Genomic DNA, 16309 nt, shown 5'->3' with positions numbered 1-16309 from the left:
TTCCGTCCGCTCACGGCCTACCGCAAGCCGGTAACCAGCGACGTGAAGGCGAAGGTGCCGTGGCTGACCGTCGGCGAGTTCCCTCCGAGCGTGGGTCTGACGACGGTACAGGAGCTGTCGAAGCAGTGTCTGATGGTGCGTCTGTCGCACCTCTACGCCGTGGAGGAGCACGCGACGCTGTCACAACCAGCGACGGTGGACTACTCGACGTTATTCACTGTGAAGAACTCGGTGGTGTCGGAGGTGACGGAGCTGGTGCTGACTGGCACGAAGGAGCTGGGCGCAGAGGACAACCGCGTTGGTCTGGAGTGGAAGACGACGGACGATGCGTACGGCTGGTCCCCGCAGTCGCTCCCTGTGAAGGGCACGACGGTGACGCTGCAGGCGATGGAGGTGCGCGCGTTCCGCGTGTGCTTCTCGAAGGGCGATGTTACTGCTGTGGAGGCGGAGGAGTCTGGTGAAAAGAACAAGGCTGAGGATGTGGAGGACATCGATAACTGGGAGCAGGAGGAGGGCTATTCGTTCGGTGCTGCGCTGCAGGACCTGGCGCAGTTGATCGCGGTTGAGTAAGAAACCCAACAAAGGAAACACGATGCGCGCGATATCTGAGCAAAGTGTAATAAGCGTGTGCAACAACAACGAAGCTGAATGATGAAACATGGTGTGGTGAGTTATTGTGCTGTGTTAACTGTACGAATCGTGCTAAAGTGCTGCCTTACACCATTCCTTGGAAAACGACCATGAGGACGCTGACAACGCAAGTGAAGGAGAATCCGATGCCCACAAACCGCCCGATGATCTGCCACTTGGCCTCGCGCAAGTGCTGCTGAATCGCAAGTGGCAGTGTGTTGCTCGCCACGATATCTCCGTCTTCCCGGCAATAGCCCGTGAATTGCAGTCGGTTTGCACTCAAGAAGCGCCACCAGTACACACCCGCCGCTTTGATGATCATCCTCATTGCGAATCGGTTCGCGGCGAAGATGACAACGAGTACCCACCACGAAGCGCACGAAAGGTAAACGGCCTTCTCAGTCGCACAGGCAAGGTCGTGCTGCAGTTTGCTGACAACGGCTACCCGTCCGGTTGTTCCTTCTGGGAAGCACGACTCGAATGCGTTGGGTGGCGCTAGATAGGGCGCATTCTCACTCAATTGCGTTGCGGTCTTGGAAGGAGTCACGAGTCCCGACGAATTACGCAGCTCACTTGTCAGACACTGGCTTGATAGAGAGGTGTCATCGCTGCTGGCCTGTTCACTGCAATCTTGCAGCATTCGAACTAAAGTGCTGGTTGTCGTCGCGCAGTCGCCGAAATCATCTAGCGCGGCAGACTGGTTCATCCATACGGCAGCAGAGTCCAGCTCCAGCGCGGCGTAGTCGTTGCGGATCGAATCGTTAATGATGGTCGTGTACCTCTCGATCTCATCGAGTGGATCGACGACACTGTTGCTGCTGTTGCCATTGTTCTCGAAGTACGCGCGGGTGATACTTTGAATGACTGTTTGAGAAGCGTTTGAAGGCAATGCAGCTCGTCCACAGTGTTCGATGTGGTCTTGCTTCCACATGAAGAGACCTGCCGTGACGACCGAAGCAGCAGCGAGCAGCAGCACGAACCTCACCAGCACACGCATGAGCTCCGAAGCGTTTGCAACGATGGCGTAGCACACTGTCCAGAAGCTGTGCTTGCAGAGGAATACCTCGCACACGCTCCCGATCGTGTCGGCTGTAGTGATCCCACGAATGTCCAGCATCGGCATGTCCGAGTACGACTCAGAGATAAGCCCCACAGCGAGATCTGCGAACAGCAGAGTGAGACGACCAACATCCACGTAAAAGATCACTTGGGTCACGAAAGCTCCGATGTCCACCAGCGACGCGCGCAGTACGGCCGTATCGATATCAAACTCGTCGCGTTTATCTGTAGATGCCGATGATTTTGAAGCCTGGGGGTCCACGTAGCGTGCTGCAGTGGCCAGCCTCGCACGTTCCGTCTCCAAGCTCGAGTTTGTCGTTCTATCCGGAAGTATGTACTTGCGTTGAATGGAGTTCTCCGGTCTGACACTTTGGCGCTGGTTAGCTGTGAGTTCGGCGACAAGTCGGTCTCCGAGTCGATGCCACGGTGTGAAGCCCTGCGCTACCAGTTTATTCACTGCATCCTGCCAGTGTTGGTGCAGGATGTCGAAGGACGTGGCGATTTCCTGCTGAGCCTGCCCAAAGCTCGTCATAATGGCGGAGCTGGTGCGATTGATCTGCTGCGCAGTCGACTCAGCTGCGTACGCGAGCTCTTTTTGCAGTTGCACGGCCTGCTGCGCTGTGGCGTTGAGTTGTTTCTCCAGTAGCTGCCAAGTACCGTCCACCGTGTCCATGACATCCGAGAGCCCCTCGTGCAAGCCCGATAGAAACTCGAGCGCTGTGTGAAGCGTTCGTCCAGCTTTTCGTATGGCTTCCAGACTGGTAGAAGACGTTGAAGCCAGCGGGTCTGAGAGCTCGGATGACACCACTTTGCTCAGGCGGCCAAGGCGGGAGGCGGATTGTTTGGTGTGGCCCTCTCCGTCTTTGTCCGACAGAATTGGCGCTAGCGAGCTCAGCTGCTCGGAGGTCAACGTGTTCGTGGCGCTAAGCGTCTTGTCGATCGACGTCTTGATCGAGTCGACGGACTTCCACATGTCCACGAGTTGGTTCTCGAATTGAACTTGCTGTTTGGCCACACTGTCGCTCGCTGCTGTGACGGCTTGCGTCGTCAGTAGTGCGCGAACAGCGAGTACCAGCGCCCGCGAGGACGACAGAGCATTTGTTTCGGGCACGCCCTCGTAAAATCTGTCGGAGAAGCAGCTCAGCGTCGAGTTGGCATCGTCCGACGCGGATATCAGCACCTGCTCCTTCAAAGACGACAAGAAAGCGGCGGAACCTGGTAAAAGAACAATGGTGTCATCGGATGTACCGCAACAATTGAGACGTATCAAGGTGGAAGCACTTACATGTCATGGTCGCGTTCCTTTGGTTGAAGAGCACGTCGTCGTTGGCATCGATGATCTTCTGCACCCGTTTACTATCGACTTCGAACTGTAACTTGGCTGCAGCCAAGTACTCGAGCGAGCTCCGATCCACGCACTCCGTCATGGACTTCAACCTTTGACTTGAAGCGACGTACACTTGTCGAGCACTCGCCAGCTCACCATCAACACCGAGCACGCTGAGGGCCCACGCCGTGAGTTTGGTCGAGATGAAGATGCCTCCGACGTACGTGCAGAGAACAAAGAGCAGGACGAAGCTCAACCGCGGGTAGTTGCGCAGCCAGCGAGTGCAATCGCGTTCGCTTCTACCTCCAATTGATTTTGGCAGCTCCGATGCCACCGGAGGCGCTGAGGGCGACGGAAGACACGCGTAGTCTGCTGCAGTTGAATTGGAGCTGCGAGGGTGCACTTTGGTGCTCACTCGTGGCAACATCTTGCTGCAAGCCAGGACATCTACAGAATGGACATACTAACGCAGCGGGGAAGGTTGAGGCATGAAGACTTAAGAGAAGAGTCTGGGTAGGTTGTGAAAGGCACCCATGTTGAAGGGTCTTACAGCTATCACTACCTTTCACTACCAATCTACAACTGCAGAGGATGGCGAGTACTCATTAGAAATGGATTAACTAGGTTGTCGTTTCATCAGGAAGACCACTACAGTACGACCTTCAAACGACGCGCATGTCAAATTTTAATCCTCGTACTCAAACATGCAAAATGTACCAAACCGGAGCGCTCAGACATCCAAGGAAAATTAGGGCCTCAAGCAGCGAGCCGGGTGGCAACCCGGCCGCTATCAGCAAAACACTGCGAATGTTTAAGGGATAATTTTCTTCATCAACGCGCTCCATCCAACAATGCATACAAAACACACACATTCATACAGACATGCAGATACACACCGCGCCGCTGGCGTTCAGAAACACACTCGCGAGCGCCCTCGTCACGTGGCAATTTCTTCGTCTCTTGGGTGTCGTGGAGAACACAACATGAGTAATCCCCGTCGGGTTAGCTCCAAGCAGCGACGGCACGACGTCCGCCATAAGCCGCTGAGCCAATTGCATAACTTTTAGTATGACCATCAGTCCTCGCAAATCCGCCGAAAGCTCCGGCCCGCCGAAGCGGAGCCATCTCCGCAAAGCTTCATCGCCGAGGGAGTCTGCGCTTGGACGCTGGCACTCTCTGCCCTGGTGTCCGGGGAATTTCCCCAAGCCGCCCCCCCCGGGGAGGGGCCCACTTGACTTCGCAATTCTAAATCGTGTTCTGAAGGTGGCCGGGTGGCGGGCAATGCGAGCAGCTCCGATACGCCAGCACCATCCGTCTTCAACGACGTGTGATTGGCCGAGCCGACCGGGGATTTCAGCGAATTGGAGAGGGGTGGAAGATTCCAGAACCCGACCCGGCTCGGGCTCGATGAACGCAGACCCGCCCGAACCGATCGAGTCCATCGATCGGTGGACGGAGGACGCGCCGAGACCCCCACTTTACAATCGTCGTGGTAGGGAGCGTTGAAATTGCCGCTGGGGAGTTTTACTTGATGCAGAGTTGTTGCTGCACGCGGAGCGCGTTGATGAAAAAAATTATCCCTTAAACATTCGCAGTGTTTTGCTGATAGCGGCCGGGTCGCCACCCGGCTTGCTGGTTGAGGCCCTAATTTTCCTTGGATGTCTGAGCGCTCCCAAACACAAATCTACTTGTGCGCATGTACATTTAGTCTGCAGCTGTAGCTGTAGTTTCTAGTAGGACTGCATTGTGTCCGCCCATGTCGCCTTCGGGGCCAGAGCTGAGGGCAGGTAGTCACGCGCCCATGCAGGTGACTACGAACAGCGCTGGCCCGGAACAGGGTGAATCTCGGTTGACGCGCCACAGCGGTTTACCAGTGGCCGAAAATGGCACACTTGGCGCATATTCCATGTTACCTGCGATACCACATACAGTGCTATGACAGGACGCAGGTGCATTGCTATACAGAGAGCTGGCGGGTGGTGCGAGTCATACAAAAGCCAGGTGTGGAGCGACCTGCAATTGGAATGAGTATGCAAGCGACTTACAAGGTTAGACGGGCGATGGGCACGCCAGGTTAGACGGGCGATGGGCACCGCCAGCTGTACGAACGGGTATTGAAGATCGTGACCCTGTGCTGCTGCATTGGGCTGTCAGACAGAATACATTAGTGTTTAACGCTTGTGTCGCTTCACTATTTCAAGATCACCTGCCTAACAGCATTCACCTTCGATGCAGCTTTCTAAATCAGTTGTTGGTACTGGTGCTTGGGGTGACGCAGTGCTATGACGTAATCCTGGACCTCCCAGCGAAATCACTGCGGACACGCAAGCAGTCTCGGGCCAAGAAACCAAGTGCAGCAGGCTCCTGTTGCGCTCCAAGCACCACCGTGGTGTTGCTCAGGCGTTGCTACTGTCGTTTCAAGCGAAGGTCTCGACGCTCCCTTTTTCCGGATCGCAGGGCAAGTGTGCTACATGTGCGAGAGTCCAACCTATCTTTCGTGTTGAAGTGGGCTTCCCTGTACCTAGAGGCTCGGCAGCGCCGAACACTGCAACCTGCTCTCGTCGATGCCGTTTTGCGAGCGTCTGCAATGCATGCACCTTGCCACCTTTCTCCTACCATCGATTCTCCTTCAGTCTGCTTGTCAATCAGTCAGACACTTTTGCCAAAAGATACTTCCGTACAAGTCCCTAAAAGCGAGTTTCAACTGCGAAGTACACGTAGGCAACAACAGATACAAACTTGCCAAACGCAGCGGCGTGGGCTGCAGCTTGCTTTCGTACTCCATGCGCTTCGAGGGCAAATGCAGCGCTAGATTCAGGCCAGCAGCGGCGCGGCCAATTTGGCGGGTGCACTTCAACGTCATCACTCCTCAGATTAAGTTACACTGTCTACGTATAGCACTATCACTACACCTAGCCAGCTGAAGCATTCAGCTTCCGCAACCTAACCTGTTTGGTTACACCTTTCCAGCAAGCGCTTGCTGCCCCGCACGACTGCGCCACAGGCTGGTCCAGTGCTTGGGCCTCCCAGTGGGCAGGCACCGTGGCATAGGATTCGCCACTTCTGAGCCCCGTGGGGCTCACGGTATCAGTCTCTCGTTCTTCAGGAAGATGTTGCGAGCCGCGTTGACATCGCGGTCGCACACGTAGTTGCACTCCGGGCACCAGAACGTCTTCTGCACCGTGATCCTGTGGTTGATTCTCCCACAGTGCGAGCAGGTCTTCGTCGTCCATGGCTCGTCGCACACCACCACCACGCCCCCCGTTCTCTTCATCTTGTAGTCCAGCATTTGTCTGAATTTGTAGTGCGACCAGGTCAGCATACGTCGCGCAGTCACCGAGTTGATGCGGCGGCGGCGCCCATCAGGTCGATTGCGGCGGCGCACGAGCTGCGACACTGGGAACTTGGGCAGCAACACCACATCGAAGTTGACGGACAGCCACTTGGCGACCTTCTGATGCATGTCCTTCACGATGCGCTTGATGCGCTGAAATGCTCGGTAGATTGTCTTGCGCAGTCAGTAGCGCCTGCGCTTTCCGCCCTCATGAGCCAACTGCGACTTCATGTGGTCGATGGCGAGGCATCTCTTGTACACGTAGTTCTCAGCATCGTAGATAGCCATTGCTAGACCAGTGGGGTCGTATAGGGAGATGAAGTCCCGTACACCCGGGTCGATGGCACAGACTCGGAGGGTTGTAGACTGTGCGAAGTCCACGTGTCGGGGAACGCAAAGATAGAACTTGCCGAGTCGGGTAGACTGGAGCCGCACCGCGTGCGTTGGCTCGGGGAAGTCCTCCTTGGTTGCAATCCCTTCATCGCTTCCGCGACGCCAACCAAAGTAATTCGGTAAAAACCGAGCTTGACTAGCATGCCCCGTGTACCCGAAGGATTCAACCTGGATCTCAATGCTCGTTGAGTTGTTCTTCCGAGTTTTGAAGTGCAGCTCGGAGGGCCGTCGGTTCTCTCCATTGTTACGAGCCGCTTCGTCGCCAGCCTTTGTCGTTGTGATCGTCTTGAGGAAGTCTGTGAAGGCCGCGTCCAGAATCTTTTGCGGCACGTCCCAGACCCAATCGGGGAGATGATCTGTGAGTAGATTGCGCCTCGTCACAGATCTGACTGGTCGGTAGTCCGCCCTTAGCTGTGCCTGAGATAGCCGCCGCCAGTCGTCTCCAACAAGATCTACGAGCTTGTTGTACACGAAGCGAAAGGCGCCGAACATTTTCCGGAGTTGACAACGCTCCTCGGGCGTCGGGCTGAGCTCGATCTTGATGCTGCTGTCGATGTCCAGATTCTCGGGAAGGAGCTCAACTGGCATGGCCCCTCGGAGCGAGTGGTTCGTCAGGTTCCTCAACCCCACGAAAGACTTGCCAGCCAAGTGATGAATGCACCGACTGTAGGGCTCGCCGCTGCGCTGGCAGAAGTCCTGTGCTACAGGTAGCCAGGCCTCCTCGGCCAGCATCTCGACCTCTTCGTCCCACCAGTCCGGGCAGTCCGGCGGCTGGCGCTGCGCCTCCATCTTCGCTTGAGCAGCTCAGAGGAAATCGCAATGTGACCTCGCATCGCGCGCGGCGCACAATAGGCGATGACGATCCGCATTAAAGTTCCATCGAAGCGAAGTGATGGGGCTTCATGGGTTGTAGCTGCCGAAGACTGCACTTCACTATGCAAACCGTGCCATCCATCCTCTAAACAGAGGTAGCCGATGAAAGCACTCGTGACACCCCAACTTTTAATGAGAGGTCGCCTTGTTCTCTAAGCGGATAGCTGCGTCATTTCTTGTCAGACCATCAGTTTAATACATTCGGTACATTTTAATATGAACTAGAGTATCCAAAATCTCATGGTATTACCGGTATAAAGCAGCGCAGCGTCCGGATCGATGCTTTTGACGTGGTTTTGAATTTGAAATAAAACTTAAGCAAAACAAAATGTGCGGTTTAATTCACACCCTCGATTAGATGGGCGTGATGTTTGCTGCAGCAAGAACCTAAGTAAAGCAATATGAACGCATGGCGCAGCGAAATTAGCGCCAATTTGCACCGCGTACTTTATAACTGCAGTAACGTGTAAATTGCAGATGTAGTTCGTAAAAATAGAGGTATTTTACTAGGTGCGGCTCGCGAAGAAGTCTCGTTGGATGACATTATACTGGGTTACAACAACTCAGTACTGTAGACCTTGTCAGTTTTCTTCCTGATCGTGGGGTGAGCAAAAAAAAGATAGTAACAGAAATAGCGATAACAATATCAGTTTCAAAGTCAGTAACTAATAGCGGTTGCAGTAGCGGTGGCATTGACAGTAGGGCAGTTGCAGTGGTAGCTGGCAGTGATCGTGACGCAGGCGAACAATTCCAATAGCAATATACCGAATAAAAATTATTGTGCCTTTCACTTATTCTGCCGTGATAATTCTGGCATAACTCTAATCCGTTATCGACCTTAATTATACCCCGAGTTAGCTAATTCCCATGTTAATTCCGGGTCGTCCCTCCGTGGCCGAATTAGGAGCGGCGATGGTGAGGCCGACTCAAGGCGGAATAAGCTAATCCAGCCTTCGTTATTATTATTAATAACTTATTAATAGGCGGAAACAGAGCGATTGGCGGTTTCCTATCCGCCAATCCATGCCATTCTGTTCGTATCTCCGTCGATTAGCTCTCAAATGCTGATCGCGGATGTTAGGGGAAGCGCTCACAATCTTAGGCATAATTAGCACTAAATAAGCGTTGATCACCCTTTTATGACTCTAACTCCGCCTGAATTAACAGCTCACCCGCCAAAATACGTGAAAGACACAATACGTCATATTGATATTACTTACGCAGCAATACAAGTCACACACATTATTTGGAAAAGAGGAGAGTGATTTATAAGGGTCTAGAGGACGATAAGATCATCGATAATGTTTGGATCGCGTCGTTTTCACCACGGTGGACGGCGATATTCAGATGGCATCTACTTATAAATTTAGTTTGAGCAAGCCATGATATGCCCCGTGATATTATGCAGCAAGTCAAGCAGTATGGAGTAGATTTTGGCAGTCTTTCTCAGGCATGAAAAAGAAAGCAGGAGCAATATCATTACAGTGCCATTATCAATGCTGGAGATCGTAGTTGTAGCGTAAATAACAACGGTAGCGGTAGTGGCAGCAGATAATAAACAGTCGCAGTAGCGATAGCAGCAGATACGAACAAGCAATATCAATGACAACATTACTATGACATCATTAACAGTAGTGAAATAGTAGTTGTAGTAGCTGTAGTACAGCTGCTCCAGCTGTAGTTGCAGTAGTGGTAAGCAGATAGTGCCTATGGCCAGCAGTAACGCGCGCCACAGATAGCATAACAAATGCAATATCTTTAACAATAGTGGAATATGAGTAGTATAGCAATATAAGTAGTGATGAGGTAGGAGTAGCAGCAGCAGCGATAGTGCCAGTGTCAGTGACAGTGGCTGAAGCAGTGGCAGTAGCAGTTACAGTAGCAGCCGCAGTAGCTGTAGCATGGCAGTGGTGGCAACAGTGGCAGTTGCAATAAATACCAATTGCAGCATGATGTTGTCAACATCAGGGCCCCTCCAATTCAGTATTATATTGAATTGGTAAAATTGCTTGACAGTAATAATGATTTAAATATGACGATAACCAAAGCTAATTATTATACTGATTAAATATTTCAATTCCATGCGCCTTGACAGTGTTTTTGAATACCCTGAAATCATACGAGCCAATAATACAAATTTCAATATGGCGCTTGCCAATAACACATATTTTCGTCATATTAATTGACAATTTTCATATTGAAATGTTTTATTCATACCCCTGGTCAACATCAATTATAATAGTATGAAAATTTAAATTTCTTGTAGTAATATGAAGCGTTTCATGTATAGTACTGACAAAAATATTGGTGATAATGTTAATAATAGTAACAAGTGCAGAGGCGCGGCGCGTCCTAACCGTTTTAGTAGCAAAAAGCACAAAATTGTTCGGTCTGCTTAGAGACCCGCACCCTTGGATGCGCCACAATGAAGCCTTTCGTGGTTTAAAACACAGCACGACTTTCGTGGTTTAAAACAGTGGAACGTCATCAGATCTTTGCCTCGGGCCTCCGTGTCACTTCATTTCGCAATGCTCATTCCGCAATTTGCGCGCAAGACCCCAGCTTCTCTTCTCCTTCTCCTCCCTCTTCTCCCCCCTCCAAAGCCATGGCTGACCTCTCGGACATCGGACTCTACGGCCTGGCCGTCATGGGCCAGAACTTCGCGCTCAACATGGCGTCGCACGGCTTCAAGGTGTCGGTGTGCAACCGCTCGCCCGACAAGGTGGACGCCACGGTGCAGCGCGCCAAGGACGAGGGCAACCTGCCGCTCGTGGGCTACAAGGACATGAAGGAGTTCGTGGCCTCGCTGGCGCGCCCGCGCAAGGTCGTGATCCTCGTGGTGGCCGGCAAGCCCGTGGACCTGACGATCGCCGCGCTCTCCGAGTTCATGGAGCCCGGCGACATCATCGTGGACGGCGGCAACGAGTGGTTCCCCAACAGCGTGCGCCGCGCCAGCGAGCTGGAGCCCAAGGGCATCCACTTCGTGGGCATGGGCGTGTCCGGCGGCGAGGAGGGCGCGCGCAACGGCCCGTCGCTCATGCCCGGCGGCCCCAAGGAGGCCTTCGACGCGCTCGAGCCCATCATCACCAAGTGCGCCGCCCAGGTGGACGACGGCGCGTGCACCACGTACCTGGGCCCCATCGGCTCGGGCAACTACGTCAAGATGGTGCACAACGGCATCGAGTACGGCGACATGCAGCTCATCGCCGAGGCCTACGACATCCTCAAGATCGCCGGCGGCCTGTCCAACGAGGAGCTGGCCAGCGTCTTCGACGAGTGGAACAAGAGCGAGCTCGAGTCGTTCCTCATCGAGATCACGGCCCAGATCTTCGCCAAGAAAGACGACCTCACGGACGACGGCTACGTCGTGGACAAGATCCTCGACAAGACGGGCATGAAGGGCACGGGCCGCTGGACCGTGCAGGAGGCCGCCGAGCGCTCCATCGCCGCTCCCACCATCACCGCGTCGCTGGACGCGCGCTACCTGAGCGCGCGCAAGGAGGAGCGCGTGTTCGCGTCCAAGATCCTGTCGGGCCCGTCGGAGATCCCCGCCGTGGACAAGCAGCAGCTCATCGACGACGTGCGCCAGGCGCTGTACGCCTCCAAGATCTGCTCGTACGCGCAGGGCCTGAACCTCATCCGTGAGGCCGGCGTGCAAATGGGCTGGAACGTCGATCTGGGCGAGTGCGCGCGCATCTGGAAGGGCGGCTGCATCATCCGCGCCAAGTTCCTGGACCGCATCAAGCAGGCGTACGCCAAGGACGCGTCGCTCATCTCGCTGCTCGTGGACCCGGACTTCGCCGCTGAGCTGCAGGCCCGCCAGTACTCGTGGCGCCGCGTCGTGTCGCTCGCCGTGGCCAGCGGCATCCCCACGCCCTCGTTCGCGGGCTCGCTCAACTACTACGACACGTTCCGTCGCGAGCGCCTGCCGGCCAACCTGACGCAGGCCCAGCGCGACTTCTTCGGCGGCCACACGTACGAGCGCACGGACCGCGAGGGTCTGTTCCACTGCGCCTGGTCCGCCGCCCACCACAGCATCGGCGACGTGTCGGAGCGCATCCGCGGCAACCTGTAAGCAAGCTTCTTGCTCGCTCGCTCGTAGCTACGGCAGCGCGATAGTATCTGTGCAGCTTCACCCCATGCTGCCAGCCGCAGGCCTCGTGAGTTTGATACCGGTGATCAATGCCAGCTTTATTCTTTAACGTTCTCGGGAGGGTTTTGCTCAGTTGTGGTGGTGGATACAGCAGTGAAAGGGTCTATCTACATGCGCGAGAGTGCCGGCAGTCGCGCCAGCACCTCGGTCTCGCTGGTTGTGGCGGGTTGCACTCCAGGCGGCAGCTTGCGGAACTTGGAGACGCGCAAGGCAAGCTGCTCCAGCTCCCCGTCCTTGGCGAACTGCGGGGTCAAGCTCAGCAGCTGCACTGCCGGCTTGTTGACGTTGCGCTTGGCCTTGCCAGAGCTCGGGCGACGGCGAGAGCTCAGGACGCCCCAGCGCTCCAGCAGCGCCAGCGCGTTCTGCAGCGTCTCGCGCGAGCACGACTCGTAGAAGCTGATGAGCTTCTCGTGGTACATGGTCTCCGCGAGCCACTGAAGTCGCTTGAGCAGGTCCTCGGTCGTCACTTCCCCGTGCGGACGCAGCGCGAACAGACTCGTGACGGCGACCCAGTAGCTGTCGATGAACGGCCACATGAGCGTGCTCAGCAGCGAGAGCATCGCGCCGTCCACGGCCTCCACGCGCGGCGCTGAAGACGACGAAGTGGCCACGGGGACGAGCACCTTGCGCGTCTCCAGCTGAGCCAGCGCCTCCACGAGGTGCGCGCGGTCGGCTTCAGGGTCGTCCTTGCGCACGAACTCCATCATGAGCATCTCGTGCAGGAACAACGCGCCGTCGAGGAGTTCCTGGCGGTCCACGCCTGCTTCGTCCGAGTTGCTGGAGACTGAGCGCGCGCTGCTAGCTCCAGAGGGCAAGTTGAAGGCGTCCAGAGCATGGTACGCGCAAGCCAGCACGCCCTCGAGGTTGAACCAGTGCAGCAGCTTGTTGCGGTAGTAGCCGAGGCCGATCATGTTGGGGTATTGCTCGCGCTGCAGCCGAGTAGACAAAACACAAGATCACAAGTGAGTGAGGATGACGTTCATACAGCACAAGGTACAAGGCAACTTCAACTTCAACTCACGCTGGTGATAGCAGGCTCCACGAGGTCCTTGCGTCGCATGGTCACGAGCTCGTGCAGCAGCTCGAGAGCGCGATCCACGACGACAGTAGGCGAGCGGCCCTGAGTTCCAACGACGCGGCCGCCACGACGCAGGATTTCCAGTCGCAGCCAGTCCGCCTGACGCACCAGTTCTTGCTTGGAGATGCCTTGACGATACACCAGCAGGATCGCGGCCACCACGTGCGACATCGCACACGTAGCGTTGTCGATCAACGCGTCTGTAATGGCATAACCCAGATCCTCGACGATAGCAGACGTAGGGACGAACGTCTCCTGCTCTTCGGCACGCGAAAGCGTTGCGTCGACGTGCTGCTTCACGTCCAAGGGCACGCCAAAGTTCACGGAAATGGAGCCGAACTTCTTGCGCACCACCGGCATCGCCTTCATCAGAGCGCTTATCGACTGCAGTCGCAACATTCAAAGCGTATGTGAGCACAGCACTGAGATACATGGCTTGGATCGTACTGAAGACGCTCGTACCTCTCGGATCTTGCCCTCGCCTAAGAGCTCGTTCTGGTGGAGCAGCACTTCCAACGGCTTCTCGTAGTCAATTGTGACCGGTACGATGTATAGCTGAAGAACATAAAACAACACCAGGGTAAGTGAGTACACGTCCTACAGCTTCCCTTATAGCTTCCGCGCAGTGCACTCACATTCTTGACTTTCTCCGACACGTAGCAGTCGACGACCGTGTTGAGGATGCCAAACTTGGGATGAAGTTGCTTGCCACTGCGACTGCGTGATCCCTCGATGAAGAACTCGATCGTGTGGCCTCTAGACACCAGGTATTGTGTGTAGGCTCGGAAGACAGCGGAGTAGAGCGGGTCATCGGAGAAGGATCGGCGGATGAAGTACGCGCCCGATTCACGCAGCAACTTGGTGAGGCTGCCCATATTGAGAAAATCCTCGCCCGCCGCCACGTACGGAACGGGGATATTGTAGGCGAAGAACACGTAGCTCATGAGCAGAAAGTCAACGTACGAGCGGTGGGTGGGCACGAGCACGACACTCCCGCGTCTGTCCGCCAGGAGATCACGAATGCGCGTGAGACCCGTCTCGTCGACGTGGATCTGGTCGTACATGTTGCGGCACACCTTGCGCAGCAACCAGCCGAACTTGCGCACCGACTTGTAATCCAGTTGAGCAGCCATAGTGCTCAGCATACTGGCAGCTTGACGCTCCACATCGTCGATGTCCATTCCCTGAGCTACGGCGCGTTCTTCAATAGTTGCGCGTACGACCTCCGACTCTAGGACGCTGTTGCGAAGGCCACCGATAGACTCCACGTGGGGTCTGGGGACATGCGAAGCCTCGTGATTCATACCCTCCTTCCACCCCGTAATGCCCATGAAACGACCCAGCAGTCCAGACTTCGTGTAACCAGGTTTGCGGCTTGATGTGTACGCCCACGCCACGTCGGAGAGCAAACCAGGGAAGGAGATCGCGTGGTGATCCGGGTCCCATTCCAGAATACGACCCGTGCTCAGAGCCAGCTTCGTCTGGTTGACGCCTTCAATGTCCACGTCGATGACGTCCTCGTTCAGCATATACTTCTTCAGCCCGACGCAATAGTTGACCACGTAGCGCTCCCACGCGATCTCGTGCGAGTCGATCCAAAAGTCCTTAGTTGCCCAGGGTCGCAGGACCTTCTCCGCGGCGTCAGCAACGAAGATCCATTGGTTTTCCGTGAATGGCTTGAACAACTCCACGAGGTTACGCGCGCGCCAGGTGAGCTGCCAGAGCTTAGCTGCATTCTTAATGTGACCAGGATGCCCGCTCTTGTTGGCCACGGTCGAGTACACCGACGACGGCAAGGCGTACGTAAGAAACCATTGAATCTGGAAGCTTTGGTGCGTTGGGATCATCGAAAACTTGGCCGGGAACAGGCCACGTGCTGGCGGGTTCTTGCGGAAGTATTCGGGCACCAGCACGCACGGCACACGCCAGCGTAGCGGGTTTTGTCTTGGGTCGGATGTCCCGCAGTGCACCACCATGGGCTTGTTCACCGACACACCCTTGACCAACGGACAGGGTGGTTCTTGAGATACGCTCGAGCTCTCTTGCTGGTGAATCCTTGCGCAGATAGACAGCAATATACTGTTCACTGCCAGATCGACTGGCACAATATCAGCGACATTGCGCGGGTCGCCGGGCAGCATCGTCAACACGCCCATACCCGCCGCCAAGAAGATAGCGCCGGCAGCAGCGATCTGGTCCGTCCACCCAGGCACAGGCTCCTTCCAGCTCGCACCGATGATGGTCGGACGGTAAATAACCAGCGGGAAGTTGGGCGCGAACTCTTGCACGAGCAAATGCTCCGTCATGGACTTGGTGAGAGTGTATGTGTTGGGGTACGTGCCCATGAGGTTCACCCTCAGTCGCTCCAGTTCACTCGCAGACGCTGTCGTGACGGCCTTCAGTGCGTCGTGGACGTCAAAGTCCAGCGGGTAGAGCTCCTCGTTGATCCTGGCATCTCTTCGGTTGCTGTTCACATAGGCCGTCGACACGTGCAGATGGCAGCGAACCCTCGGACAGCTCTGCACGAACCTGGCGACGTGCAGCGCCCCCAAGCAGTTCATCTCCACCGCCACCTCCAGCGGCTCGTCGAACTGCACCGTGGCTGCTGAATGGATAGAGATCTGCACACTCGAGCGCAGCAGCAAAGCGTCCTCCTGGCTGAGCCCCAAATCGGGCGTCGTGATGTCTCCAGCCACCGCTTGCAGCTTGGAGGCCGCGAACTCTGCGAAGTCATTGGGGCGTTCGGCCCGCAGTCGATCGAAGACGCGGCTTTCGATGATCTCCTTCTGCAGACGCTCAGCCGGCGCCACGCCCTTGCGAGGGCGGATCAATACAAAGATCTAGTTGCATGGGGCAATTGGGAGATGAGAGTTAGAGGTGTTTAGCATTGGAATTGACGCTGGGGAGGGGGGAATTATGAATTGATACCTTGGCGATGTCGGGGGTGCATCGCAGCAGCTTCTCGATGACGGTCTGTTTTAATTGGGGGAAATGCAGTGAGCATAAAGCGGTTGCATTGGCGGACAGTAGGGGGTGGTTGTTACCTTGGCCAGGAAGCCCGTGCCGCCCGTGATGAAGAGGCTCTGGCCCGCGAAGACCTGCTCCATTATTGCTATTGCTGCTAGTGACGCTTTGCGAAAACTGGATGCCTACACGATGGGACGTTACAGCCGAATTTCGGCGAATAGGATGGCTTTATGGAGTCGTTTCAATTCAATTCTTGCCATTCCAAGATGGCTTCAAAATGCGGTACAGAAACTTTTCGTCTGCAAACTCAATGCTGCGTCGAAGAAGTCGAATCGACTTTTGCCAGAGTGAGCAGCTCATATTACAACCGCTCTGTTAGATGCACCATCACTTCTCTATGCAAGCTAAGTCTTTGGACATTTCACGCTGGCAGTACATGTACATCAGCACACGCGATAATAGACGGCAACCGTGCAGAAGCAGGAATGATGAGAT

The 16309-nt window shown here is 55.4% G+C and overlaps 5 protein-coding genes across 5 annotated transcripts in view; 2 read left to right on the top strand and 3 right to left on the bottom strand.

Annotated features, from left to right (window-relative positions):
- Positions 1–570, top strand: part of PHYSODRAFT_360129 (hypothetical protein) — a gene marked incomplete at both ends in the record, with an annotated part of 4039 nt that extends 3469 nt beyond the window's left edge. The window contains one exon of the mRNA XM_009526104.1: positions 274–570. Coding sequence (XP_009524399.1) covers positions 274–570 — 297 coding nt within the window. The remainder of the gene's footprint in view (positions 1–273) is intronic.
- Positions 571–715: 145 nt separating this feature from the next.
- Positions 716–3443, bottom strand: PHYSODRAFT_489448 (hypothetical protein; the record flags this gene model as incomplete). The annotated part of the gene is made up of 2 exons (XM_009526103.1): positions 716–2904; positions 2975–3443. The coding sequence occupies 2 exons, from the start codon at positions 3441–3443 to the stop codon at positions 716–718; spliced, it is 2658 nt and encodes an 885-aa protein (XP_009524398.1).
- Positions 3444–6095: 2652 nt separating this feature from the next.
- Positions 6096–7532, bottom strand: PHYSODRAFT_247336 (hypothetical protein; the record flags this gene model as incomplete). Its single annotated transcript, XM_009526102.1, has 2 exons — positions 6096–6503; positions 6786–7532. The coding sequence occupies 2 exons, from the start codon at positions 7530–7532 to the stop codon at positions 6096–6098; spliced, it is 1155 nt and encodes a 384-aa protein (XP_009524397.1).
- A 2689-nt stretch (positions 7533–10221) lies between these two features.
- Positions 10222–11825, top strand: PHYSODRAFT_557596 (hypothetical protein; the record flags this gene model as incomplete). Its single annotated transcript, XM_009526101.1, has 1 exon — positions 10222–11825. One exon carries the CDS (start codon positions 10222–10224, stop codon positions 11689–11691), a length of 1470 nt encoding a protein of 489 aa, XP_009524396.1. The 3' UTR covers positions 11692–11825.
- Positions 11826–11876: 51 nt separating this feature from the next.
- PHYSODRAFT_329593 (hypothetical protein) lies at positions 11877–15954 on the bottom strand (the record flags this gene model as incomplete). Its single annotated transcript, XM_009526100.1, has 6 exons — positions 11877–12698; positions 12791–13231; positions 13310–13402; positions 13483–15687; positions 15776–15820; positions 15892–15954. The coding sequence occupies 6 exons, from the start codon at positions 15952–15954 to the stop codon at positions 11877–11879; spliced, it is 3669 nt and encodes a 1222-aa protein (XP_009524395.1).
- Positions 15955–16309: the final 355 nt, after the last annotated feature.

The sequence above is a fragment of the Phytophthora sojae genome (genome assembly GCF_000149755.1).
Source record: "Phytophthora sojae unplaced genomic scaffold PHYSOscaffold_3, whole genome shotgun sequence".
NCBI classification, from domain to species: Eukaryota; Oomycota; class Peronosporomycetes; order Peronosporales; family Peronosporaceae; genus Phytophthora; species Phytophthora sojae.
Note: the sequence above shows the minus strand (reverse complement) of the source record. Positions and strands in the feature narration are given on the sequence as shown.